This window comes from Cibotium barometz, chromosome 29 (assembly GCF_041138505.1).
Source record: "Cibotium barometz isolate CiBa-2024 chromosome 29, ASM4113850v1, whole genome shotgun sequence".
Taxonomy (NCBI): Eukaryota; Viridiplantae; Streptophyta; class Polypodiopsida; order Cyatheales; family Cibotiaceae; genus Cibotium; species Cibotium barometz.
The window spans coordinates 29,318,869-29,346,649 of record NC_141074.1 but is presented as its reverse complement, the minus strand read 5'-3'; the positions used below and the strand labels follow the sequence as shown (position 1 = coordinate 29,346,649).

At 44.4% G+C, this 27,781-nt stretch overlaps 1 protein-coding gene across 2 annotated transcripts in view; it reads right to left on the bottom strand.

The window, feature by feature from the left end:
* The window catches only part of LOC147622017 (uncharacterized), a 44,975-nt gene that overhangs the window by 4,521 nt on the left and 12,673 nt on the right, over positions 1 to 27,781 (bottom strand). For both annotated transcript variants that reach the window (XM_086823094.1, XM_086823096.1), the window contains 5 exons: positions 24,170 to 27,769; positions 23,351 to 24,089; positions 22,648 to 23,267; positions 22,358 to 22,505; positions 22,147 to 22,228 (listed from right to left, as the gene is read on the bottom strand). In XM_086823094.1, coding sequence (XP_086679220.1) covers positions 22,147 to 22,228; positions 22,358 to 22,505; positions 22,648 to 23,267; positions 23,351 to 24,089; positions 24,170 to 27,769 — 5,189 coding nt within the window. The remainder of the gene's footprint in view (positions 1 to 22,146; positions 22,229 to 22,357; positions 22,506 to 22,647; positions 23,268 to 23,350; positions 24,090 to 24,169; positions 27,770 to 27,781) is intronic.

Genomic DNA, 27,781 nt, shown 5'->3' with positions numbered 1-27,781 from the left:
AATGTGCCTGTAAATCAAGGGGCTTTCATTATTTTGATGTATATGTGGTCAGGGGGAAGCATCGTGAACACTCTGGATGCCTTCATGTGCGTCAATGTACCATGTATGATCAGAAATTGATCTTAAATCAAGGGGCTTTTCAAGTTCGTATGCTTGTTGAGCTTGGCAAAGCAGCACGCAAGACATTTATGCCTTGAATCCTCAAAAATCAGCTTGCAGTCAAGGGGCTTTTGCCCAATTTCTGTTCGGGACTGTTGTATGCAGTGTACGGGACTGTAAAAGTCTGATTTTCACTCATTTGGACAGCCAGGAGAGCATTTATTGCTATTGTACCTGCTGGTACAGATTTGGCACAGCTTTGTGCAAGTTTTGGCATGGCTGTACACTGTTTTGAGTGACCAAAAGGTTCAATTTCAGCTGCCGTACTTGCCGGTACAGGTTTGGTACATCATTGGTGAGCACTTGGTACTGCTGTACAGCACTTTGAAAGGGCAACAGAGCACATTTAAGGTGCTGTCCAAAATCTGCAGCAACCAGATTTTGGTGATTTCATCACATAAAGTGGGAGAAAAGTTGCATTCTTGCTTCCGCAGTGGGAGATAAAGCTTGGGAGAAAAAACTGTGAGCACTTTGTGTGCTTTTGGTGCAGTGTTTGCACATTTTTGCAAGGAGTCGGGCATTGACAGGTTGCATATTGCTATGGCAACCACAGGTGAGAGCTCTTCATTGCTTCACATCAAGAAGCTTGAAGGCTCGCATAATTATGATATTTGGCAAACCCAGTGCTACAATGTGTTGCTCCAGAAAAAGCAGCACAAGCCTATCAAAGAAAGGGGTGTAATGCCCGCTTCTCTTACTGCTGAAGAGTGGGAAGATATGGATGAGCTGGCAAGATCTACTATCATGTTGTCTGTGTCAGACTCATTACTTTTCAGCATTCGTGAAGAGAAGACAGCTTGGGGAATGTGGCAGAGATTGCAGGACTTGTATGCCCAGCAAAGTGCCTCAAGCAAAGTGTATTGGTTGAAGAAACTCATAGGTCTTCAGATGAAGAAAGGGACGTCTATGACAGCCCATCTAAATGAGTTTAATGGTATTGTCAGCCAGGTCATTAATCAAAAGTTGGCAATGGACGATGAGTTCAAAGCCACTTTTCTGTTATGCACTTTGCCAGAGAGTTGGGACACATTCAGGACAGCCACTAGCAATTCGAATGCTATGCTGTCATATGCAGATGTTGAGGGTGCTCTTCTTCAAGAAGAGATGAACAGGAAAAACAACTCTGTTGGAAAGTCCAATGCAATGAATGCACGTGGGAGATCCCAGCAAAGGGGAAAAAGCCAAGAAAGGGGAAGGAGCAAGTCTCGCTCCAAAAAGGATTTGGAATGCCATTATTGTGGCAAGAAGGGACACATTAAAAAGCAATGCTACAAATGGAAAAATGATCAAAAGGAAAAGGGAAAAGGCAAAGACAAAGAGAAAGATGAAGCCAAAGATGTAAAGCCAAAGGGCAAAAGTGGAGTCAAGATTGAAGAAATCAATGTGTCACATGCAGGTGGCAGTGAGGATGAGGTCCTATTTACTTCTTCACTTGATGCCCATTCACTTCTTACAGGTGGTCATGGTATGCACTCATGGATCATTGATTCAGGTGCCTCCTTTCATGTCACAGGTTGCAGAGACTTGTTTGTCAGGTATACTGCTGGCAATGAAGGAGTGGTTTATTTGGGTGATAACCATGCATGCAAGATTCTTGGCAGAGGTGATGTGAGGCTTGTGTTTTCAGATGGCTCACAGTTTATGCTCCATGATGTCAGGCATGTGCCTGAGATCAAGAAGAACCTGCTTTCTACTGGACAGCTTGATGATGCTGATTATGTTACCACATTTGGTCGTGGAAAGTGGAAGATTAGTAAGGGCTCACTGGTTGTTGCCAGAGGCTCTAAGGTGGACACTCTTTACTTTATGCATGCAGGTGTTTGTCACCATGCTAATGTAAATGCAACCGAGCTGCCGGAAATTTCTATGTGGCATAGCCGGTTGGGACACATGAGTGTCAAGGGAATGGAGCAATTGTCTCGTTTGGGTTACTTGCCTTCTCTAAAGTTTTCAAGTTTTCAGTTTTGTGAGCATTGTATATATGGCAGGCAACTGCAGTGCCCCCACAAGAAAGCTCTTGGACAGAAAGATGCTCAGTTAGAGCTTGTGCATACAGATGTATGTGAGATGCCTCAGCTTTCTTTGGGAGGGGCAAAATATTTTGTGTCTTTTATAGATGATGCCACACGCAAGGTGTGGGTTTATCCTCTTCGTTTGAAGAGTGATACATTCTCAGTGTTTCAGAAGTTTGTTGCTCTTGTTGAGAATCAAACTGGCAAAACACTGAAGGCTTTGCGTTCCGACAATGGTGGAGAGTATATGTCCAAACAGTTTCAGGACTTTTGTGATGCCAAAGGCATCAAGAGGGAGCTCTCTACTCCTTATGATCCTCCACAAAACGGGACAGCAGAGAGGATGAACAGGACCATACAGGAGAAGGTCCGTTCTATGTTGTCGCATTACCTCATGGTTTTTGGGCTGAAGCTGTTATGACAGCCGTTCACCTTATAAACAGGTCACCTAACACGAGGCTTGGTGGGAAAGTGCCAGAGGAAGTATGGACAGGGAAGCCTCCGTCATACAAGCACTTGAGAGTGTTTGGTTGCGTTGCGTACGTGCACATACGCAGGGAAATGCGCACCAAACTTGATCCTAAGTCTCACAAATGCATATTCCTAGGATATGGTGACAGAGGTGAAATGGGGTATAGACTTTGGGATCCCGTGAATAGAAAGATTATACGCAGCAATGATGTCATTTTTGATGAAACATGCATGTATAAGGAGCCTGCAAGGCAACAGGAGCCTGGCAGAGTCATCTTTGATGATGATGGACATCATGGACAACAACAAAGGGCTGTAAATCAGCCATTACAGCAGGAAAACCAGCCCTTAAATGGTGCTGAAAATGGTCCAAATGGACAGCCAGAGATGGCAGAAGATATCCCTATGGATATACCACAGTTAGAGGAGATACCGGGCATGATTTTTCAGCCTTATGGCATGGAACAGGAGCCACCAATGGGTGATATGCAGGCTGGACAGCAACCTGCAAATCATGGTCATTGGGTACGGAGGTCCACTAGACCCTCCAGAGCCCCTGACAGGTTTGTTCCAGGGGTTGACTACTTGATGCTTACTGACTGTGGGGAGCCCTCATGTTATAAGGAGGCTTTACAGAGGGCAGACAAAGCTCTATGGGAGCGTGCCATGAAGTCAGAGATGGATTCTCTGCACAAAAATGGAACTTGGAAGTTGGTGCATTTGCCTGCAGGCAAGAAGGTTTTGCCATGCAAGTGGGTTTACAGGCTCAAAGTTGCACCAGATGCAAAGCCAAGATACAAAGCCAGGTTAGTGGCTAAGGGCTTCAAGCAGGAATATGGTGTGGACTTTGAGGAGATCTTCTCTCCAGTGGTCAAAATGACCACACTTAGAGCTGTGTTAGCTTTGGTTGCACATGATGATCTGGACTTGATTCAGATGGATGTGAAGACTGCTTTTCTTCACGGTGATCTCCATGAGGAGATATATATGCAGCAGCCAGAGGGTTATGCAGTGAGTGGAAAGGAGAAGCTTGTATGCAAGCTGAAAAAGAGTCTTTATGGGCTCAAACAGGCACCAAGAGAATGGTATCATAAATTTGATACATTCATGAAATCACAAAAATTCAGGAGAAGTGACATAGATCACTGCTTGTACACCAAGAAAGCTTTGGATGGCAGTCTATTGATCCTCATCTTGTATGTTGATGATATGTTGATTGCCGGGAAATCTCGTAAGGAGATGGATACCTTGAAGCAGAGGCTGCATCAAACCTTTGATATGAAGGATTTGGGTGATGCAAATCACATCTTGGGTATGCGGATACTTCGGGACAGAAATCAGCATGTGTTGTATTTGTCTCAGAAGGAATACATTGGCAAAGTTTTGCAGAGGTTCAATATGGACGGGGGGAAGAAGACTAGTACTCCTTTGCCTCCATATGTGAAACTCAGTGCTACGGACAGCCCACAGTCAGATAGAGACAGGGCTGATATGGCCAAGATTCCGTATGCTTCAGCTTGTGGCAGTCTCATGTATGCCATGGTTGCTACTAGGCCGGACATTGCATTTGCAGTGGGAGTGGTTTCTAGATACATGGCCAACCCTGGCAAGAAGCATTGGGAAGCAGTGAAAGGTGTCATGAGATACCTGAAGGGCACACAGGATATGTGCATTTGCTTTGGCAAACAGGATGCATTAGTTCATGGTTACACGGATTCGGATTATGCCGGTCATCCAGATAACCGGAAGTCTACTACCGGTTATGTGTTTACATTCACAGGAGGTGCTGTGTCATGGATATCCAGGATGCAGAAGTGCACTGCCTTATCTACTACAGAGGCCGAGTATATTGCAGCCACAGAGGCTTGCAAGGAGGCATTATGGCTATCTCGGTTAGTGGTTGATTTGGGTTATACAGGGGATATTCCATTGTTGCATTGTGACAGTCAGAGTGCCATCCAGTTGGCAAAGAACCCTGTCTTTCATGCAAAGACGAAGCATGTGGATGTGAAGTATCACTTCATCAGAGAGGTGATAGAGAACAAGCAAATTCAGCTTGTTAAGATTCATACAGATGACAACCCGGCTGATCTGTTGACAAAGAGTTTGCCTCCGGAGCGGTTTGCTCATTGCAGACACTTGATGGGCATTGGATGAGGCCAGTTTCAGCCTTGATATGGCCTTGTATATTATCATGTACATGCTGATTTTTCTTTTCCTTTACTTAAGGGCACTTTGCCTTTAAGTGGGAGGTTGTTGGGGTAAAGGCACTATGCCCACCCTTATAGTGTGTACAAGCCCATAAGTTATAGTACATAGTACACTTAGTACTTTTAATGTACTAAGTGCACTATGTGTACTAGTGCAATATACATGTGTGATAGGGGAGTCACACACTCATGCCTCATGAGTTGACTTATCCCCACAACTCTCTCTCTCTCTCTCTCTCTCTCCCTTGTTGTTTCTCTGTGTATGTCTCCCACATGAACTCCTAACCCTAATTCCTGTTTCTCCCACACACCGTCACACCATCCTTGGTTTATGGAGCAGCCTTTTGGGGGCAGATTTATCCGATGAGGATTGGCAGCGAGTTGAGAAATTGTTCTACCGTACAATCCACAGCAAACCATCAGATGATCCTGGCAGAGTTTGATGCAATCCCGATGGTAGTGGATGCACTCGAGGATCACCATACCTAGAGTCCTCGAGGCAGGAAGCACTCGAGGGCCCCCTGGAGTATGGTATGCCCAAGTTTCCACTTGGTTCTCAGGATATGGGCTCCGCATGGACTGCTTCCCACCCCTTCAGTATAGTTTGGGCTCCCCTTTTCTCCAACTCTCATGAGGACACCAACTGGGTTATCCGGTTAGATCTTCTCAATCTCTACACCCACTACACATGGATCACACCTTCGAGGCTCCCACTAAAGATGCACTTCTACACAGATCACTTCCTCAAGCTCTTTGAGGATGGAATCATCCAGTCGGGCTACTTGAGTGTTAACATGTCCCATGCCATGCGGATTGCAATTGGCAAGATACGGGTTTCATCCCATAGCTTCAAAGCGCAGACAAGGAGAGCTGAACGCGTCTTCAGAACCAAGGAGCTCATATAGAGACCCAAGGAGTATGCCCATTGCAATTGGCCAAATACGGATTTCATCCCACAACTTCAAAGTGGAGACAGGGAGAGCTAAGCATGTCTTCTGAGCCACGGAGCTCATACGGAGACCCAGGGAGTATGTCACACAAAGGTTAAGACAAGGGAGCATTACATATGTCGTTGCTCAATATACTATGAGATCCGCGGGAGGTTTCTGAAGGAGATAGCACAGGCGGAAGCATAAACAGTAAACATATGAGAGAGTGCAAAGGAGATTGAGAGAGTTGGACAAGATCACCTTTTATAACAATAGTAAAGCTTTACAATGGCAATGGCCAACAACTAAGTGTTGAACTATGTGCAAGGGAAATGGATGAATGAGTGAATAATGGAGACCTCCTTATACAGTGCAGTAGGGACCTGGCCAACTCCCTCTAGGGCTGGCCGACTGGCCCTGGACAAAATAAATAGGAGAAAATAGATAAAATACCAAATAAATGGTAGATCCCCAAAACACTGAGATTCACAAATTCTAACACCCCCTCTGCAGCTCATAGTGTGCAAGAGTCGGAAGAAGATAAGTCGATGACGATGCAACCATGGACCCTCCAACACCGCGAATACTAGAATCACCTTAGAGAGAGCACCCGCCAACCTGTTTCCTCAAAACAAGATGCCACCACGAATAGCAAGGAACTTTGCTTGGCCACGAATTCCTACACAAGTGTGCAGTGAACTCCAAGAATAGATGATGAGTTGTTGGACACACCGCACCCATAATCCCCAACAATGGACGGAACACATCACGTCCCAAAAGCCTCAAGCAATGAACTTGGAATAGATCCAGTTCATAATCCGTGTTGTACCAAAGATAACCATGTCTTGCCAGATGTCTAATGCTTGGAACTCCGAACCATGGTTCCCATGCACCAGTAGGTGGAGCTGTGATCAGCCCCCTCTCCCGCACACAAGCCTCTTCTAGCTAGAAGCACATGGGGGGAAACTGTATGTGTACTAGAGAAGCACACCATCTGGGGTCTCCAGAGCCGGAAGCGCCCTGGGAGCCCTAGAAGTGGTACTAGAATCTGTATCACTATCTTGTGTCGTATCTTTGCCTTTTCTCTGAGATGAAGCCTTGCCCTTGGTCTTGTCCTTCTTCTTGGACAAACAATCTTTGGACATATGGCCTCTTTTTCCACAAGTAAAGTAGCGACTCCGACCTTTCTTTTGAACTGAGGAAAGTGCCTGGTCAGAACTTTGACTAACACCTTCAATTTACCCTGTGAGATGAGAACGGACGCCTCCTCCAAAAGTAAGGAGCTAAGATCATCAAAATCCAACTGAGTGGATGTGACCTAACACCAACCTTTCTTTTGAACTGAGGAAAGTGCCTGGTCAGAACTCTTGACTAACACCTTCAATTTACCCTGTGAGATGAGAACGGACGCCTCCTCCAAAAGTAAGGAGCTAAGATCATCAAAATCCAACTGAGTGGATATGACTTGGCACCGCAAAGATCGAGAAACCACATCATATACCTAGATGAATCCAGAAACATGCCCAAATTCACCTTTTAGGAACGTGCATGTTATATACTCATGGTAGTCAACCCACAAGACTATATAACTATCAACTCCATTATGCATAGTATGGACTAGATACTACAACATCCCCACTAACGTCATCAGTGCCCAATAGTGGGTGAAAATAAGAGCAGCCAGCTGAGAAGAGGACAAAGCAGCACCCATAGCCAGTAATAACTGGTCATGGATAACCTTGGCCTTCATGAGAAAAGACTGCCGAAGGCAATAACAAGCCGTAGAGCTGCCCCAACAAGGTAATTGCCCTCATCGATGAATCTCGAGCAAAGAGATCCTCCAACTTTGACCATACTTGATGAGCACTGGTGAGAGTTTGCACGGCCGGTGAGACCTCCTCTGTGATGGTCCGCACAAGCACAAAGTGCGCCTTCGAGTCCCGACTCTCCCAATCTTGTAGTTCCACAGCAAATTCATCCTCCTGATCCTGAGTCCACCGCCTAGAGTTTTGAGGACGCTCGGGCTTCCTTTCAGTGCCCTGAACAATGTCCCACAAACCCTTGTGGATGAACCAAACCTGCATCTGAAGCTTCCAATGAGCGTAGTTGGGTCCTTTCAACTTGTCATCCTTGTTCGTACAGAGGGGAGCCATATCCACAGCAACAAAGAACAAAACTCAACTCTCAAACACTTCTCTAAAGTGCTTTCCAACGAAGCGAGGCACCAGGAACAATCAACCCCCTCTCAAACTTGAGAGAGAAGGAGGCTGGACAGCAGCAAAACAGTCCAAGAAACCACCAGGAACCTCCTACCAGAAGGGCAGGGACTCGTGGAGGAAGAAGGAAATGTACAGCCACTTGTCTGGTAACTCCACATGCAAGAGAACTCACCAAATCTGATGCCGGAGGAGAATTTGCAACCAAAACTCCAACGCTTGCCTTTGTAGAAGAAAACACAGCCAGAAAACCAAGCCGGCTTGCCTCTGTAGGAGAAAACACAGCCAACAAACTGGCCGGTAGCAAGAAGGGCTGGCTGGACCAGAAAAAGCAGCAATGTTTGGGGCTGATCTTCAGCCAGGAGGAGATAGGGCAGAAAATGCAAGGCAAATATGTGATGGCGGGCAGATTTGCAGAGCTTGGAGCAGCCTGGACCTAAGCGAATGATACCATGAAGGAGATAGCACAAGCGGAAGCATAAACAGTAAACATATGAGAGAGTGCAAAGGAGATTGAGAGAGTTGGACAAGATCACCTTTTATAACAGCAGTAAAGCTTTACAATGGCAATGGCCAGCAACTGAGTGTTGAACTATGTGCAAGGGAAATGGATGAATGAGTGAATAATGGGGACCTCCTTATATAGTGCAGTAGAGACCTGGCCAACTGCCTCTAGGGCTGGCCAACTGGCCCTGGACAAAATAAATAGGAGAAAATAGATAAAATACCAAATAAATGGTAGATCCCCAAAACACTGAGATGAACAAATTCTAACAGTTTCATTGTCTGTTCCATGGGGGATTTGGCCCACTTTCCAAGATCATTGACTTCCCGAACCAGCACTGCCTAGGGCTCTTCCTGCTCAAGATCTGTAGACACAAGGACACTTTCTTGAGAGACCCCAGCCACCCCAACCCCTCCCTTGCCAAACAACCATCACCAACTTCTTCAGGATATAGGAGGAGGATGTCCACCCATACAGTGGATCCCGTGGACCCACCTCAGGCTGTTGTGGACCCACCTCGCCCGAGAGGAGTTACCTCAGACCAGGCCTCCACATTACAACGTGCCCGATGTCCCCGTCCCCCCCAAACCTCGGCCGCGATCCCCTCATCAACTCCAGATCCAAGACATGCTCCATCACCACCGAGCTACCTTTCCATGTGACACCGCTAAGGGAGACCTCTCAGCCATCCTCATTATTCCCATGCTTGATATTTTAGAGAGTGGTATACCATCTATTGGGGGCTGATGCTCCTCTCATGTTTCATGTTCCTTGTATTCCGTGATGACATTTCCATAGACAGTTTTGTATCACTCCAGTGAGACTGTTTGTTCTATTTTATTTTTCATTCCATGATGACATATGCCATGGACATTATTGTATCAATTTGGTCTCATAGGCCCATTGGGTCTTTAGTAGACACTTAATCTCTCTCTCTCTCTCTCTCTCTCTCTCTCTCTCTCTCTCTCTCTAACAAAGAGCTTGCAGACCTGAATACCACCATTGAAGAGATGACGTGCTTATTCAAGTGAATAATCCCACAAAACGGCACTGAGCACCGAGTTAGAGCAGCTAAGAAAGGAAAACGAGGCAATACATGAAGACATTTAAACTATAAAATCAGAACTCACAGATGCACTTAATCGAAGAGTTGAAGTCGGAAATGCTGGAAGTTGAAGAGGGAGGCTGAATCCACCTCCAAATGGGTTGAAGAGTGGCTGAGAAACAGAAACCCACTTCCACCAATGCAAACAACATCACAGTCCCTACATTGGATGAGGACAAGCGTAGGCAAGGAGTGCAGGTCATAAGAGTTCCAGCAGGAGCTTTCCCCAAATCAGAGGATGGGCAACTATGCACACAAATGGGTGTGGAGGGGAGCCAATCCATTAATGCATGTCATGCAAGAAAAGACATGACCAAGGAGAGGCCTCTCCTCCTCAAATTCAAGGATGTCCTCACTCACCAAGGCTTCATGGCGAAGATACAACCTTACCCACTCAATGTTTCAAGCCTTTATAACAGTGCTGGTGCCTTCTATCTTGCCAAATTAACGCTACCAAGACTACCCTATGGCAATCAATACGGTCCCAAGCATTGACACTCTAAAGGAAATCTTTCCTTGCAAATGAGTTCAAGAAGCACCTAGACTTTCCCGTTTCTTAAAGATGGATCAAGTTTTATAACTGTCAATTGACAAGATCTCTTGGCTAGAATTCACAAGGAGAAATTCCCCTCTAGGAAGGAAAGGTGGCTTCCTATGGCCCTGAGAAGGTTGCTCCATGCTCCTACATGGAGGCCCCTAAACCATAATGAAGAAAAATAATCCCACAAAACGGCACTGAGCACCAAGTTAGAGCAGCTAAGAACGGAAAACGAGGCAATACATGAAGACATTCAAACTATAGAATCAGAACTCACAGATACACTTAATCAAAGAGTTGAAGTCGGAAATGCTGGAAGTTGAAGAGGGACGCTGAATCCACTTCCAAATGGGTTGAAGAGTGGCCGAGAAACAGAAACCCAATTCCACCAATGCAGAACAACATCACAGTGGGTGGCTACATTGGATGAGGACGAGTGTAGGTAAGGAGTGCAGGTCATAAGATTTCCAGCAGGAGCTTCCCCCAAATCAGATGGTGAGCAACTATACACACAGATGGGTGTGGAGGGCAGCCCATTCATTGATGCATGTAATGCAAGAAAAGACATGACCAAGGAGCATAGTCACATGGGACGCGAAATGGGGACGGAAAAGATTGAGAATGGCCATTCCCTGTGACTATAGAGTGACATGGGACGGGAATGGGAACGGGAAGATGCTGCCATCCCCAACATTCCCAAGCCTAGAAATGCCCATTCCCTGTGACTATGCCAAGGAGAGCCCTCTCCTCCTCAAATTCAAGGATGTCCTCACTTACCAAGGCTTCATGGTGAAGATACAACTTTACCCACTCAATATTTCAAACCTTTATAACAGTGTTGGTGCCTTCTATCTTGCCAAATTAACACTACCAAGACTACCCTATGGCAATCAATACAGTCCCAAGCATTGAGGAAATTCTTCCTTGCAAATGAGTTCAAGAAGCACCTAGACTTTCCCGTTTCTTAAAGATAGATCAAGTTTTATGACTGTCAATTGACAAGATCTCTTGGCTAGAATTCACAAGAAGAAATTCCCCTCTTGGAAGTAAAGATGGCTTCCTATGGCCCTGGGAGGGTTGCTCCATGACACCTTGAGATGCTCCTACATGAGACCCCTAAACCATAATGAGGCAGATAAAAAAGCACTAGCTGTGGCTTTCTTGTAGCCTCTAGACCTCCACCTACAACACCATTAGCCTAGATCTTGAAGAGAGCAAAAATCATCCACACAAGTTTGGGATTTCTTTATTAAACGAGCATAGGTTTCAAAAAGGGTCGTTCAATTTAAGACCGTTTGAAACATGTTTTGGTCCAAATCATAATTGCCAACAATAGAAATGGGGAAATGGGAACAGAGTCCTCGTGAAAATGGGAACCAGGATCCTTGGGGAGAAATGGGAAATGGGGTAATGGCATGTCCATCGTGGACTACATGTTTTGAGATACAAACCATGCTTTTTTTTGTAAAAAACCACTGCAATCTTTTGCATCACATGGTGCCAGCAATGAGCCCAAATCACCTTAAGTATGAAGGCTATTCCTCATAACACCACCCTAACTCCGAAGGGGGCATTGTTGGAAAAATCGGAGCTCATGTGTGTGAATACCTCTTAGAGGTGAAAGTGTGTAAGTGTGTGTGAACAAGGGCTTATAGCCACTAGTGTGTTTCTGCATGTAAGCAGTGATGTCATTGGTTTAGTATAATGCAAGGACACGTGAAAGTGACAAAATTGATGAACTACTTGTAACAAACCCACTTAATCAACAATCACAAATAATAAAAGAAAGTAGGATTCAAAGAAAAGAGAAACAAGACCTCACTGAGAGGGGAACAGGCCCCTCCCCCTTTGCAGGAATTTATTGAATCAAACCATGGGCACAAAGTGCCTGAACCATTACAATAGATGAAAGCTGAAAAGATGCTTGCAGCCGGGTGCATCCAATAGCAAGCAGTCACACGAAAAACAAATCCAACATACAAATATGGATGCACGTGCACATGTAATGGACGAAATCTCCCTTCCATGAAACTTGTACAAGACATTCTCGTCGGGCACGAATCTAGCTCGACAAAATGTGAAAACCTTGGCCTTCCTATGGAGTGACAATCCCATAGGGAAGACGCGGTACAAAAATGGGTCCTTCCATGGAGTGACAGTTCCATGGACAAGACACCGTCCTAGCCATGCGCGGGTGACACGATCCTGGTCACACACGGGTGGCATGAGACTGGCTCCCGTCCATGTGACACAAAGTAACTGGCCCTTTCACATGAGACACCGGCTTGGTCTCATGTGAACATGGCACAAATCTAGCTGCTCTATGGAGTGACAGTCCCATAGAAGTGGCACCAGAAATGGAGATGGACCAAATGGGCGACGAAATGGTGACAGTCATCTGGGCATCTGGGACCACCTGACTGAAAACTTTGGGCGTTCTAGCCAATGGCCATGAAAGACATTGTACATAGTCCAACTTTCCGGCAACTTTAACTTTAAAGAGACATCACTTAACTTCTGATGACTAGAAATGGGCCGAAACTTCGGAATGAAAGTTTGGGACAACGCTTGCCCACTTGCTTTCGCTGTTGTTTCATGATGCGGGGATATACCCAATCCCCTTCCTTAAAGTTGACATCTCGCCAGGATTTGTTGGCTTGCCGGGTATATGCTTCCTAAGCTTTGGCAAGGCGGTCCTTAACTGACTCCATAATTTTTGAGAAGGTCTTGGTGGTTTTATTTGCCTGAAGAGATGGTGACACCTGTCTTGTCAAAAGAGATGAGAACCAGCGACCAAATGCTGCCTCATACAGTATCCGGCCAATACTCGATGAGTGAGTATCGTTTAGGATTGCCTGAACCAAAGGAAGATATTGTTCCCATTTTGACTATTGGTCATGGTAGTATGATTTGAGAACATCAAAGGCCAATTGATTGTATATTTCTATATGGCCATCTGTTTGAGGATGGAATGTGCTAGCAGCATCAGTTCTTGATCTAAGCGAGGGCCAGTGCCAGTGCATTAGTCTGAGGCTCAAAATTCCTAACTAGGTACCTAATTTTAGTGTCTAAACCTTGAATGAACTGCTTGAGCTTATCTTCTTCCAATATGCCCAACTGATGGGCCATTGTAATGACCTTGTTGGAATAGGTCAAAATAGGGAAACCACCCTAAGTGAGTTTGTAAAACTCATATATTGTGGTGGAAGAAAATGGGCTTTGAGGTTAGCCACAAAGGTAGTCCAATGAAACTAGAATTGGCCTGTGTGAAATTGTGACCAATGCTATCACCAAGTAACCGCTTTCCCAATGAGTTGGGGTACTGCCACATGGACTTTGTCTTGTGGATCTGTGATTTTAGCTAAAGGAAAATGTGCTTCAAATTGATGAATAAATTGAGTAATAGTAGAATGATCACACTTACCATCATACTTACTAAAATTTAGAGAGATTCATATGATGGTGGTGGTAGGGGCGATGGAGGACAAGGAATTCGGAGCTAGCTAGGGGGGGGGATGCCAAAATCTGTGTCATCGTCTGCTGATGCTGGATTTGCATAGCCTCCCAATCGAGTCTTTGCTGAAACTCTCGGTCGGCGATTTCTCGACGGCACTGGTCTTCCTCAAATTTACGTGTGGCTTCCGTATCTCATGTTCTTCGGCACGTCTCAGTTCTTCTTGTTCTTCAGCTGTTCTGTTTGCTTCTTCGTCTTTTCTTCTTGCTTCTTACCGTCTTTCTTCATCTTTTCTTTTTGCTTCTTCACGTCGATCTTTGTCTTTTCTTCTTTGTTCCTCCATAGTGAGAAGGATCTGTGCCAAATCTGAGATGCCTTCTTTGGGCTTACCTTTTTCTGCGGCAAGCTACATCTTCAAAGAATTTATTTGCTCCATCATTGTTCTCAGGAGCTCTTCTGTGCTTAACAGAATAGTGTTTTCTGTTTGGAAGCTTTGTGCCTCCATAACTTCTTGCTGACTTTCTTCTTGATGTGATTTCTCTCCCAACATGGTGGAGGCCTGGATGTTTTTACCGGACCGTAGTATTACCATCCATTGGATGCTCTCACTTCTTTAGGTAGCCGAGTTGGGTCACCAACCTGATGCTCTGATACCAATGTTACATGCACTTAGATTGATTGCGATAACGCACAACAGGGCCTTCTTTATACCTTTATGTAGTGAGAATCTTTAGCATCCAATTCAGAGAGTAGAGAGAGAGAGAGAATGAGAATGAGAATGAGAATGAAGAAGACGACAGAGTATTAGGTCCCAAATACCCACTAAGATCCCCCCCCCTCCCTCCCTATGCAAGCAAGAATATTTGCTTATTTTACTTATATTATTCTTTGGAGAATGTTGCACAGTGCTTGAGTAAACAAGCGATATGAATGCCCAACGCAAGGACAAGGAAGACCGTACGTTGACTGAGTATCCATCAATCCAAGGCTCTGCTAAAGACTCTTCGGGCCACTGATACAAGTCCAGATAGCGTAGGACCGCACATATGCTGGCTGAATGTCGACGAGGGCATTCACTGTCTGCCTGGAGAAGACTTGATGTTGAACTGCTACTTGTACTTTGCTGAATACCTGAATGAATCAAAGATGACTGAAGCGCATGCTTTTATATAACCCTATGCTGCTGGTCGGTCAGCAGATGTTGTCTGCCAGTAGCACATGGACAAATAATAGCATTAACTGTTATTAACTAGGCTGCGCATAGTATATAATACACTTTGTAAAGCTGCCCAACTACTGAGGCCTGGCCGACTTGGAGGCTACCCATAATGCTGTCAGCCTGCTGCAAATGCTGGCCGATTGGTACATGAGTGCTCCACTGCTGGTCGTCTGGCCCACACTGTTGTCCAGGGCTGAGATTAGCCCTTGGACAGGCCAAATAAAGCCCAAGACTGGCCCTTGGGCTGGCTCATAAACAATGCCATGCATTTAAACTAAATGCTACTAGTGCATACCTATTTCTAGGGCTGATACCACATGCACTATCTGATAAATTCTCCAAGGGGGTTAAGAGGACTCACACTTGATTGACCTCAAAGGCTCGGAGACTGACCTACATAGCTCATGCCTGATTGTCCCTAGACCGAGGGCTCACAATGAGGTCACAACGTACGACAAATATTCCTATAAAAAGATGCTACTTCTGTACAAATGTTGCACTGATGATCATGCCAGTGTGTCACTGTGTACCCCAGTGCAGGTGCACGTGACAAAAGGTTTCAATCACAGGAAAGGCTTTAGAGGCGTTCTTTGCTATGCAAAAGGTTGCTTCCGAAGCACCAGTCCTCAAACTCGCATCATGGGATGATCCCTTCGAGGTTATCACCGATGCTAGTAATCTCGCCATTGGAGCAGTATTGCAACAAGAAAGAAGACCCGTGGCATATTACAACAAGAAGTTGAATCATGCGGAAAAGAACCATTATGTATATGACAAAGAGTTGCTAGGGATTATCACAGCCTTGAAACAATGGAAACCTTTTTTTTATGGAAGGGACTTTACCTTGAAGACAAACCACCAAGCCTTGAAGTGGTTAGAGAGTCGAGACTATGCCAAGTGTCCAATGGAGCGACAGACAGCACCGGTGGAGTCAGTTGTTCCAACAGCTTGGTGGAATGATTGAGTATGTACCACGTAAGCACAACCTTGCGGCAGATGCTCTTAGTCGGAAAGGTAGTATTTAGATAGTACAGGAGTCCACTATGTCGGAGATACAAGGAAAGGACTTTAGATAGTATGAAGACAATATGCAGATTGCCCAGAATTTGGAACTCCTTACAATATGGCCCTTAATTTAGAACCGGATCATTATACCATTTAGGACAGTTGGCTCTTTTACAAGAGTCGACTATGTGTTCTCAAGGAGAAGAGACCGGCACTCCTCCATGATGCCTATGATTCACTCGTTGGTGGTCATCGCGAGATCAACAGTACTTTGGAGAAGTTAGAAAGATCATTTTATTGGCCAAAGATGCGCAGGGATGCATACGACTATGATTCCATATGTTCCGTATGTCAGAAAGTGAAAGTACCTCACACCAAACAAGCACGGTTGCTTCAGCCATTGCACATTCTTGAGGATCCTTTTCACGACATTTCGATGGATTTTGTTGACACTTCCCGCATCTATTGGATCTCGGAATACTTAGTGTATGACGATAGTTGACAATTCAGTAAATTTTGTATGCTTATACCATGCAAACAAACCGCCACAATAGAAGATATAGTCCAGCTCTTTCTCTAGCATTGGTATCCAATATGTGGTTTGACACAGACCATTACTTCAGATCGGGATCCGAAGTTTACATCTCACTTCTAGGGAGCTATGTTTGATGCCTTTGGTTGCTTTTGCAACCTTGGAGACACTAGAAGTATCAGAATCATCATCCTGTATATGATCATTGCCAGTCTTTGAAAACTTGGTCCTAGCCTCGGCTGTACCTTTGGTCTTGCAATCCTTGGCCAAATGAACCTGCTTTCCAGAAGAGTGGCACTGACACTGTCCTATCTGTTGCACTATAGCAAGTGCCTGATCCTGTCCACTAGGAGGGAACCTTACTTGCTCTTGAGAAATAAGGATAGATCCCTCCTCCAAGAGGGAACGCATATCTACGGCAATAGCACACCTGTGCAAGCAAGCCTTTGTGCCACTGATGATCTGAACACTCCACAACCAATCTCCAACACTTCTCCAACGAAACGAGGTATGAGGAACAAGTAGCCCCCTCTCAAAACTGAGAAAGGAAGGGACTGGCTAACAGTCCACCAAAGCTTACCGGAAAACACCCACAAATAAGGTGGATCCATCGAAGAAGAGGCGGGCTGAAGATGCCACAAGTCTGTGGCGCTCCACACACGAAGAAGAAGACCACCAACTTCTGTCCAGAGATCTGCTCCAAACACCAACACCGCAAAATCACAGACCCAACAGCCCCCCCTCAAGCGAAGGCAAGGCTGAAGCACACAGGAAGAAACACCTCCTGTCACCAACCTGGACATTTCCCAATATGAAAGGGGTCTGGTGGACTCCAGGATGTCTAAATATTTGGAAAGTACAAGCTTTGGGAATGGGGGATTATCCTGCAATACAAAGAATCACACTCCTAAAATTTAGGAGAGTTGCGCTATTTTTGGCCCAACTTCGATGGAAATTATGTTTGCGTCATTACGTCTGGAATTGAGCAAAATACCAAGAGTTGCCAAAGTACCTATGACAAATGGGCTACCAGTTGGGATATTTTTAGAGATAAAGTTTATGAAAGGACCCATTTCTTATATTGGGACATGTGGCAAGAAAGTGGACCAAAGTGAGACAAGTGGCCTCACACTTGTCACTTCAGCATTTGTGTGGCTCTCCACTTGTCATCGTAGCCTTCTCTTTCCTTTTTCACTCATGGGAGCCCCAAAATTATAAATTGGAGCCCTCTCTCTTCATTAAAGGAGGCTCTCTTGCTGCACACTAGCCGTTACAGGCTGCCCTAACGATGGCTACTCTCTCTCTCTCTCTCTCTCTCTCTCTCTCTCAGGCTGCCCATGAAGAATACCGACTGTGGGGGACTGTTTTGGAGGCTTCCATCGCGAAGAAATACTGAAGGCAAGGGTATTTAATCATTTTATTATGATTTCTAGCCATTGTACCTGTTGTACCAACCCTTGTACTTGTTGTACCTACTGTACCAGTCACTGTACTCGCTGTACCAAGCCTTGTACTTGCTGTACTTGTTGTGCCAGTGACTATACCAACTGTACTAAACCTTGTACTTGCTGTACCAACCATTGTACCTGTTGTACAAGCCACTATACCTATTGTACCAACCACTGTAACTCTTGTACCAACCATTGTACTTGTTGTACGGTTGAATGGAGAGTTGTACTTGCTTTACCAACTCTATTGCATGAAGACGCGTGGTTTTTGGGAAAGAATCAGGATTCAGTACCCACACAGAGGTATATGGTTTATATTGTTGGCTCGGCATTTCTACATCTATGTGCCGGCTGAATTTTATGGTTGCCTCGTGTTGGGCTGTGTTATGGCATTTGTATATGTATAATCCAGCATCTCCCGTGGGGAGAGTAAGGCCCTCAAAGCTTGTACATGATATTTTCTCCTTGGGTACTAAAATACTCCAAGGGGGGGTCAGCCCATTCCAGCCTCTATGCAATGTCACATGCGCAAGCTCCATTTTCAGCATTTGTGGATGGAGAGTAAGGCCATCAAAGCTTGTACATGATATTTTCTCCTTGGGTAATAAAATACTCCAAGGGGGGGTCGGCCCATTCCGGCCATAGTTGTCAGGTACGATACCGTACGGTTCGTATGATACGATACCGTACGGGAAAATACGGTATGATATAATTTTTTTCCTTATCGTACGATAAAATACGGTGTTTTAAAAAAATACTTATAAACTTAGGTATTTCCAATTCCAGATATGGAGTATTTTAAAAAGGAGGGAAGCATCATAGTACAAAGGAAGCTCAAACAGCCATAGATAAGCAAAAAAATAGACCATAACCTCCCAAAAAAAATGTAATTTTTTAGGGAAAAAAATCGAGAAAAAAAATTTCTGAAAAAATCCATACGAGTCCGTACAATATTCTGTATGATAAGCCGTTATATGCTGTACGGAAACAACCCTGATTCCGGCCTCTATGCGGTGTCACATGTGCAAGCTCCATTTTCAGCATTTGTGGATGTTTTGTCCAGCTTTTATGTTTTATGCAAAGTGATGATGGATGTGTGTTAAGGACGTGGCCATGTTTAAATGTTTTAATATGCATTGATGGTATCAACAAGTGTGTCAAAAGGCCCTAGTCCCCTAGGCACCGCGAGTTTCACCTCCACTACTGCCCAAGGCTGAAAAAACAGCCCACGCACCACCACCAACGGCGGATGATGGAGAAGATAGCATAGGGGAGAAAGAGCTGCTGCCATCACAAAAACACAGCCACCAAAACTGAAGCACAGCACCCTAGAAGAAAACGCAGCCACCAATGTGAAAAACACAGCCTTCAAGATGAAAACGCAGCAACTAGAGGAAAACACAGCAGCCGAGTGGTGAGGAAAAACACAGCCACCTGGAAATTTGCACTAAATGCAGTCCTCTACTGCATATGTAGCAAAAATACAAGCCTTCTTCTCCTCCCAAAACGCTTACTTCTTGCAGTAAGGAAACTCACCATCACCGCCTTGAAGTGCCGGTCACCTAAGCGACTGATACCATGATAAAGTTGCACAATGCGGAAGCAAAACATAGGAGAGAGGGAGAGCAAAGGAGAGAGAGAGAGAGAGACAGCAGACAATGAACATCATGTTATATAGCAAGAGGCTTTTACAAAGGCAATATCAGCCACCAAATGGTGTAGAACATGTGCCTATCAAATAGGTTAGATGAATAACAAGTGAATATGGGAGGGCCCCTTTTATAGTGATGCAAGGGCTGCCCCTACGAGCTGGCCGACTGCCCATGACCAACTAAAAAGAGATAAATGGATAAAAACTCATAAATAGGCAATACCCCAAATACACTCAGATGCACAATTTCAAACACTTTTGGCCTCTTTGGTGGTAGTCCATCTGCTAAAGAATCTGGAAAACAATCTTCATACCTCTTTAAGAAATCAAACCTCTCCATATCCAAATTAGAAAGGGACTCTTTAGACTTAGACTCTTTAGTTTTAGAGTCTTTTACAAAAAGCAAGTACGAGGAAAAGGACGATTTCATCGCTTTGGAAACTTATACATGGGATATCATGGGAATAGAGTTTCCTTCAACTCCCACTTCAAAAGATACATTCTTGCCTTTGATCCCAAGATGGATATAATGGTGAGTAGCACCAGTACCATACTACCAAAAGGATAAGAACATGCTGATTGGCAACCTTGCTCCAAGCCATAAACAGCTTCCTCTTCTCTAAAGAAGTATCATCCAATTGCAAGAGTTCTTCACGTAGAGCATTCACCAAAGGTGATTTTTGCGGACTATTCTCCTTCTTTGGCTTGCTAGGTCACTATCCAACCATATGTCCTTTTGCTCCACGGTTGAAGCATTTTCCTTCCTTGGTATACTTGGCTAGTTGTTGATACATCAGCTTCCTTCTGGATGGCAAAGGTGGTTTACCACCATTCTTAGGCTTCTGCTCTTGTTGCTCTGACTTCTTTTGGTCAAACACCTTGGCCATCTTCTTTTGGGACTCTTCTTTGTAAGACTTCCCAATTGTCCAAGGCATATGCAATCCTTTTGCTTCTATGGCTGCATCCTGAGCTGCTTCCAAGGTGTCCAATTTTGTCATCTTTACTGCCCGTCGAAGTGTTGGATGTAAGCCATGGATAAACTTCCTCATCTCCATATTTGAGGGAATTTCATTGAGAGATGTAAATTTGAGAGAGGTTGCAACAAACTTATTGATTCAGCATTCTCCCCTTGGTTCTGCTTCATCAATAACAACCCAAGACTCACTTATATAGTGCTTATTGCTACTATAAATAGCAATCCAGTCATAAATAGCCAATAACCTTGGATTTATTAATATTGCACCCCAAGCATGTTGGATTAGTCCCTAACCCCAAGGGTTAGTGCTACGGACATGACATTCCTCCCCACTTACGACATTTCCCCTCTTGGAAATAAATGAAGGAGAATCCAGCTACCTCATCAACTGTCTCCAAAATCAGGTTTATACATGTCTATCAAATCCACGTAGCCACGTATCAAGGAACCAACTCAACTGAAGCTGATGTTCCTCCAACATATGACTATGGAAACAAGACAAGAACAGAACCTTTTTAGGTTCCCGAAGTATATAAACCATCCTTGAACCCTCCAACTCCTCATGAAATTGGAAACCTGAAATCGCCAAAACAAATATCTGCTAGCTGTAACATCATACCCATCATGTCCAAGATATGGTAAATCCTCGTACCTAGGTAATATTATACCACCCTCTCAGAGACTCCTAAGTATCAGGCACCACAACTGTGTCTCCTTCAAGATATCAAAGTCTAAGGGAATCTCGGTTTTAACCCAACTCCTACCAAACAAATTCTAGCTACTGCCAAAACTATATGCTCAATAGTACCGTAGGCAAACTCGACCATAGGAATGTACCTCTTCCAATGCAATGGCCACCTGTAGCCATATGCACAAAACATAACCTCCAAAACCTGATCCCATCCTCTCGGTCTACCCATCGGACTGAGGATCATCAAAAAAGCACAAGTCTGTCAAATCTTCAGATGACTTCTTGTAGGAGTGTCGACAATCATAAGAATTCTCCCCTAATCTTAGCACAATCCAGCACACATACTCTATCATTCTAGAACAACAACTGGTTCCAAATATGGTATTGACTACCTTCCACCCTAACAAGTGGAATGATCCCTGAGTCCTGTCTAAGTTTCCACTCCCACACGCTAGGCGAGTCAGCCCTGGCGACCCATACCACGAGAGCCTATCCTAAGGGACCCTCAGCCAAGACCGCCTGTAATCTGCCACATCCATCGCACAAGAAAGCCTCTTGGTCCAAGTCCAAACCACGATGAATCAATAATAACCCAAGAATCACTTATATAGGTAGCAGTTATTGTTGCTATAAATAATAGTCCCTTCACAAATAGCCAATAACCTTGGATTTATTAATATTGAACCCTAGCCACCCATCCAAGCCTACTTTCCCTAATCCCAAGGCTCCCCTAACCTTGCTCGATTAGTCCCTAACCCCAAGGGTTAGTGCTAGGTACATAAAAGATGGAATGTGAGCCTTTGCACTGGACGCAAAGTGGCCTCGCAGTGTTTGGGAACTTGAGTACCTTGGATGAGCTTGGCTTGGATCTTTTCCTTTATGGAAGGATACTTTATATGGAAAATTTTGAGACATGGAGGACATATATTACTAACAACAAAAATGAGGGAACCTTTCTCAGGCCAACTGCAATCCCAAGGCACATCCTGTAGAATATTAGTCCAAGAGAGCCAATTCATTCTTACCAGAATCCATCTATTCGATCCACCAAAAAGCGTGTGCCACGGGGAACTAATCTTGATGAAGTGAGAGGTTTGAAGACATGACCTGCATATAAGTCCCATCATCAATCAAAGGAAGAATCAAAAAGAGTGTGCATGGACACCTCTTTTGTGTGTGTTGTATATATATATATAGAGAGAGAGAGAGAGACTTGAGCCAAATCAGCCAACAGACCTTTGTCATCGTCATCCAAGTCCACCAATGATCTGCTGGTTTCCATGTCAACATCAAGGGCTAAATGATCAGAAGCAGATACTTTGCGTCCACCCCGACCATGAGTTACAACAGCAACAGGTGGCACTAAATGCTTTCCTCTATTTCCCTACAAAATGAAGTCCCACTATTTTAGCCATGCAGCATTCAGATGCAATAAAAAAATTCTCCACCATGAAAATGTGCAGTGCTTACACTCCCCTGCAATTTAAATCTGCTGAGAAATTTAAGAGAAACAGGGTACAACATACCATTTCATCCGCTTCCGCTGATATCACTGTACGTTCAGCCACCTGTATATGACCTCTTTCGTCCATTAGCCCCTGATTTTCCTGAAAAGATGCCTGAAGAAAGGTCACCTTTCCAGCCAGTTCATCATGTCTCATCTGGACATCTTGCAACAAGGCATCCTTTCTAGCAAGCTGAATTTGCAGATTTTCTGTTCCTGTCTGAACACTGGCCGCAAGTGTCTCAAGAAGCTCTTTTGCACTACCAGCTTCTCTCTCAACGTCCTTGCAAACAATTTCTTGTATTCCTTGGTGAAGTTGTGACAAATAAGTTGTCTTCTCATCGACCAGGTTCTGCAGGCTGTTCACTTCATTTCTTTTAAGGGTGACTTCTTCTCTCAACTGGGAGATTTGGGCATCACGGCCCTCTAACAACAAATGCAGGCTTTCCGCTTCCTCAATGAGCTTTTCAGAGAGTCTCTGGAACTTATTGAAGTTATTAACAGTGGTGGAAAACCTGCTTGAAGCCTTGCCAAGAGAAGCTTCCAGTTCCTGATTTGCCTTCTCTAGTTCCTCCACCTTGGTAGAGAGTTCTCCTATCTTTGTCTCTGCTTTGTTTAGGGCTTGTACAAGACATTCTTCCTCTGAAAAATTCATTTGAAAATTCTTCAACAAAGAAAGCACAAATAAAAATATATGCTAGTTAAAGTGAAGAAAGAAATTATACCCTGTCTCTTGATTGACAAGACATCATGCAATGAAAACAGCTCTTGATTGGTCTTCTTTAACATGTCCTCATTCCCCTTGAACTCTTTCAAAGATTTTTGAAGTTCACTGATCTTGAGCTTGTCCAGTTGTTGCTGTTGGTCCATCGCATCAATGACAGCTTTTGCTTCACCTAATTGATCCTTCAAATCTTCACTTCGCTTCTCACTTTCAATACGCTCTTGTTCGTGAAGATGTGCAAGGTCTTTGACAGTAGAATAAAGTCGTTCCACCAAAGAAGCTGTAAGTGCCTGCAAATCCTTTGATGCCATATGAAACATGTCATCTTCAAGGGACTCACGTGGTGAAATGCCACTCCATGGTACTTGCCCCTGTGCTTGCATTTTTAATGCTTCAAGCTCCTCGACCGAAGATTTAACACTTTCCACCACCGCCTTGAAAGCCACCTCTAAATTTGCAATCTGTTTATCCTTTTGAAGCCTCACTGACTCAGATGATGTTGCAAGGTCAGCATCCCTCTTGAGAGATTCCATCTTTTGCAAAATGAAACCTAGCCCATTACATATCTCCAACAGCAATTGTGAGATGCCTACAGAATCTTGAGTTGATGCTGCTATGAAGTTTCTGAAAAATTCTCCAAAACGCTGCAACTCAACCTCTATCTGCTCACACTGCAATCTCAGGGAACCTGTTGTAACTCCCTGTTTCCAGTCTTGACTACTACTCCCACTGCTCGAAAACTGTGTTTCAACACCAACAAAATCATTAGCTATCAAGCAAGGAAAAAAGAGGACAGGACTAAAAAAAGTTTGCCATGTACCTCTGACTGCCACTTGGAAGGGCAATCCTCCACAAAAGCATGATGAGCGGTTGAAAAGGGATTGATACTCTGGTCTTTCAAAGACGAAAACTCCCCTGAGAGCTTTATCGCCAAAACCTTTGCCCCCCTCATGTCTTCTGTTAGTTTCAAAACTTCATCTGCAACAATACCAAGCAAAGCAGCCTGGTGATCTTTCAAAGCATGCACTTTATTGAACAAATCAGTTAAATCCTTAAGTTGCTCCTCAGATTTGGTTTGTTTATATCTGATTTCCTCCATTTGAGCAGACAATGCATCTTTCAGAGAGCTGTTTTCTTGCTCCAAGTTCCCCTGGGACTCTCTTGATTCACTCAACTCAAACAAAAGTGAGTTTACGTTTGCCATCGCATGTTCTAAACGCAATCCTGCCTCAGCCTTGGCTGCCTCAGCTATTTTTTTCTCTTCTGTCAGAATTGAAATGTTCTTTTCAGCATGCATCAACTCATCAGTCAGAGAATCCATTCTCCCCTGCACTTCTTCTAACTCAAGGGCCAACAGCTCAGCAGCTGTCTTAGACTTCTTCGATTCTTGCTCACTGACTCCTGCCTTTCTTTGTGCATCCACTACAGCTTGTGAAAGCCACTGTATCTTCTCCACAAAGTCTCCTGAACGAGGAGCTCCCAACATGCTTACCTTATCAAGAGCTTCTGCAAACCTCTGAAATGCTCTATTGCTCTCCTGCAGTGACCTCTCCATGCTTAATGTATATTCTCTGGAGGATGCTGATTCAGCCTCTAGCATCGCCACTTGCTGTACTAGATGCTTGACGCTCTGCTCTGCCTTATTCAAAGCCAGACGCTCAGCTTGATGCTCTTTATTCATCTGACTAAGTTCAGCAGTTTTCTCCTCTAAAGACTGCCTTAGAGCATCACGTTGTTGAACCACACTCTTACCTTTTTTTACAGCCATGGTCAGCTTTTCTCGAACAGAGGCAAGCTTTTCCTCTGCCTGACTTGCTTCTAGCTGTGATTTTGCAAGTTCGTCCCTTACAAAGGAAAGCTCCTCTGTAACTGCCTTGACTTCATTTCGCAAGCCTTCAACCTCATCCTCAAGTACTGATTTCTTTGTGATGAACTCTTCTATTTGCAAACTTGAATTGCTCACCTCTACAGTCTTTAACGTCAGTGCTTCATGCAAGCTCTGCAGCTCCTGTTTTCTCTCTTTCTCCACCACACTCAAAGCGGAAAGAAGTTCCTCCACTTTCTCTTTCATATCTACAGCCTCTACAGACAAAACCTTGCAGTTCTCTACAAGAAGTTTCACAGAACTTTCCAAAACTGTGCTTACAGAAGCACCTGAAAATATCCTGTCCACCTCATCTCCTTGCACCACTTCGCCCAACATAGTGCGAATGTTAGTAACAAGAGCTTCTAGTTCTGTACTCTGGTATGGAGACTGCATCTGTTGATTTGCCTCTTGCTCGTGCTCTCTCTCTTGTGAATCTGGTAGTCCTTCTTGTGAGAGTTCCATGCCAGTTTCAATGATATCTTGAGATGATGGCTTGGCTGAGTTATTGTACTTCAAAGTCATATCCTCCAAATCCATGGCCATTGTTTTTAACTCATCACTTTTTGATGTTAGCTCGACTGAGATCACATGATTCTCTTCCTGCAGCTTCTGAAGAGCACGATTCAGGGCATCAATTGTCACTTGTGAACTCTCTGTCTCCAGTTGAAGCTGAGCAGTGTAAGTATGTGCATCAGAAACTGCTCTACCTAGCCACTCAATCCTATCTTCAGGTTCCTTTGACCTAACTGCAGCAGGCATGTCGATAGTGTCCAGCACCTCCTCCCACCTTTGAATGAGAAGGTTTCTCTCCAGAAGGGACTGCTCCAACATAGCTGACTGCTCTGCCATGCCCCTATACTTGCGTAGTAAATCATCACACTTTCTATTCAACTCTTCAATTTCCTGCCTTTGTGAGGCTGATTCTGTATTTGAAAGATCTAGTTCTCTCACTGCCACTGTCTGAGGGTGATCCTGCCCTTCTAATATCAGGTTTTTCTGACTGTATGCTTCAATCAGCCACTCTACTTTTTCAAAGGTATCTTTCAGCTGCAGCTCTTCTGGTAGACTTGTATCCTCTAAGAGTTCCTCGATCTTCTGAAGTACAGCATCCTTTTGCAAGAAAGACTCGCGCAAAGCATTTGCAGAGTTCCTTATGTAAGAAAGTTCCGACTCCAAAGCCTCAACACGCTCTACTGCCTCTGCATAGAGCTTGACCTTACTTTCAGCCTCAAGCAATGCAACCGCCTTTAACTGTAGCTCCTGTTTATAAGATGCCAAAACCTCCAACTCAGCAGTTTTCTCTGCCAGCAACTGCTTCAAGTTATCTCTCTGCTGAAGAAGACCTTTACCTTTGGTAACTGCCAAACTCAACTTTTCTCGAACACCGAGCAATTTCTGTTCTATTTGTTGGACCTCTCTCTCACCATCTTCCCTTGTTTTACTAAGCTCAGTAGTTAGAAAATTTACCTGTTCATGCAAGTGAGACACTTCTACCTCCTTTGAAACCACGAGGGCCTTCAAGATTTCTATCTCCCCGTCATGAGCAGCATCAGATTCACTAGCCCCTTGTAAAAGGTCTTTATTTTCCCTACAAGTTGTTTCATATTGCCCTAGCAAAGAAGCAACAGAAACTTCCAGAAAGCCCATTGCATCACCATTAATGGCCTCCATATCAGTTGAAGAATCTCTCAAAACAGCACACACTTTGCTTGACAAGGCACTAGCCTGAGAACACAATCTCACATGCAATTCTTCCTGTTCAGCATACAACTTCTGGACATATTTGAGCTCACGTTCCAGATTTATTTTTTCTTCAGCAGCTTTAGCCGCCTCAAGTGTTACCAATTCATAGTTTTGAGAGAGCTCAGAAATCTTCTTAGAAAGCCCTTCCATGTCAGTCTCTTTTATCGATAGTAAATCCTCCAACTGTCTTGCCTTGCTTTCCATCTGCCTCTTTTCCTCTAGATCCTTTTGCAGGTAATCATAATTCCGAGAGAGCTCAGTGACCACCTTAGTGAGCTCTTCCATGTCAATCTCTTTTCTTGATAGTAAATCCTCCAACTGTCTTGCTTTGCTTTCCATCTTCCTCTTTTCCTCTAGATCCTTTTGCAGGTGATCATAATTCTGAGAGAGCTCAGTGACCTTCTTAGTAAGCCCTTCTATGTCAGTCTCTTTTCTTGACAGCATATCCTCCAACTGTCCTACCATGCTGTCCATCTGCCTCTTTTCCTCTAGATCTTTTTGCAGCTCATCAATCCAAATAGTGCAATCCTGAAGCAAGCACTCCAGATTGACAGAAGATGGTCCTGCCTCCCAAGTTTCTCCACGGTCTACGGTTTCTTCATTTACCTTTAATTGTTGAGGGACAAGATGGCTTAGTCTCTTTACCACATGCATAAGAATTTTCAAAGAGGCACCCTGCTCTTCATTGGCTTTTGCAGCTTGAGAGTTGAACTTCAATGTGAGTTCTTCCAGCTCAGTTTCCTTCATGCACAATGAATCTTGCAGTTCCCTCACCACATCTTCCAAACCTGTCTTTCTTTCTATAACTTCCTGCAAATATGA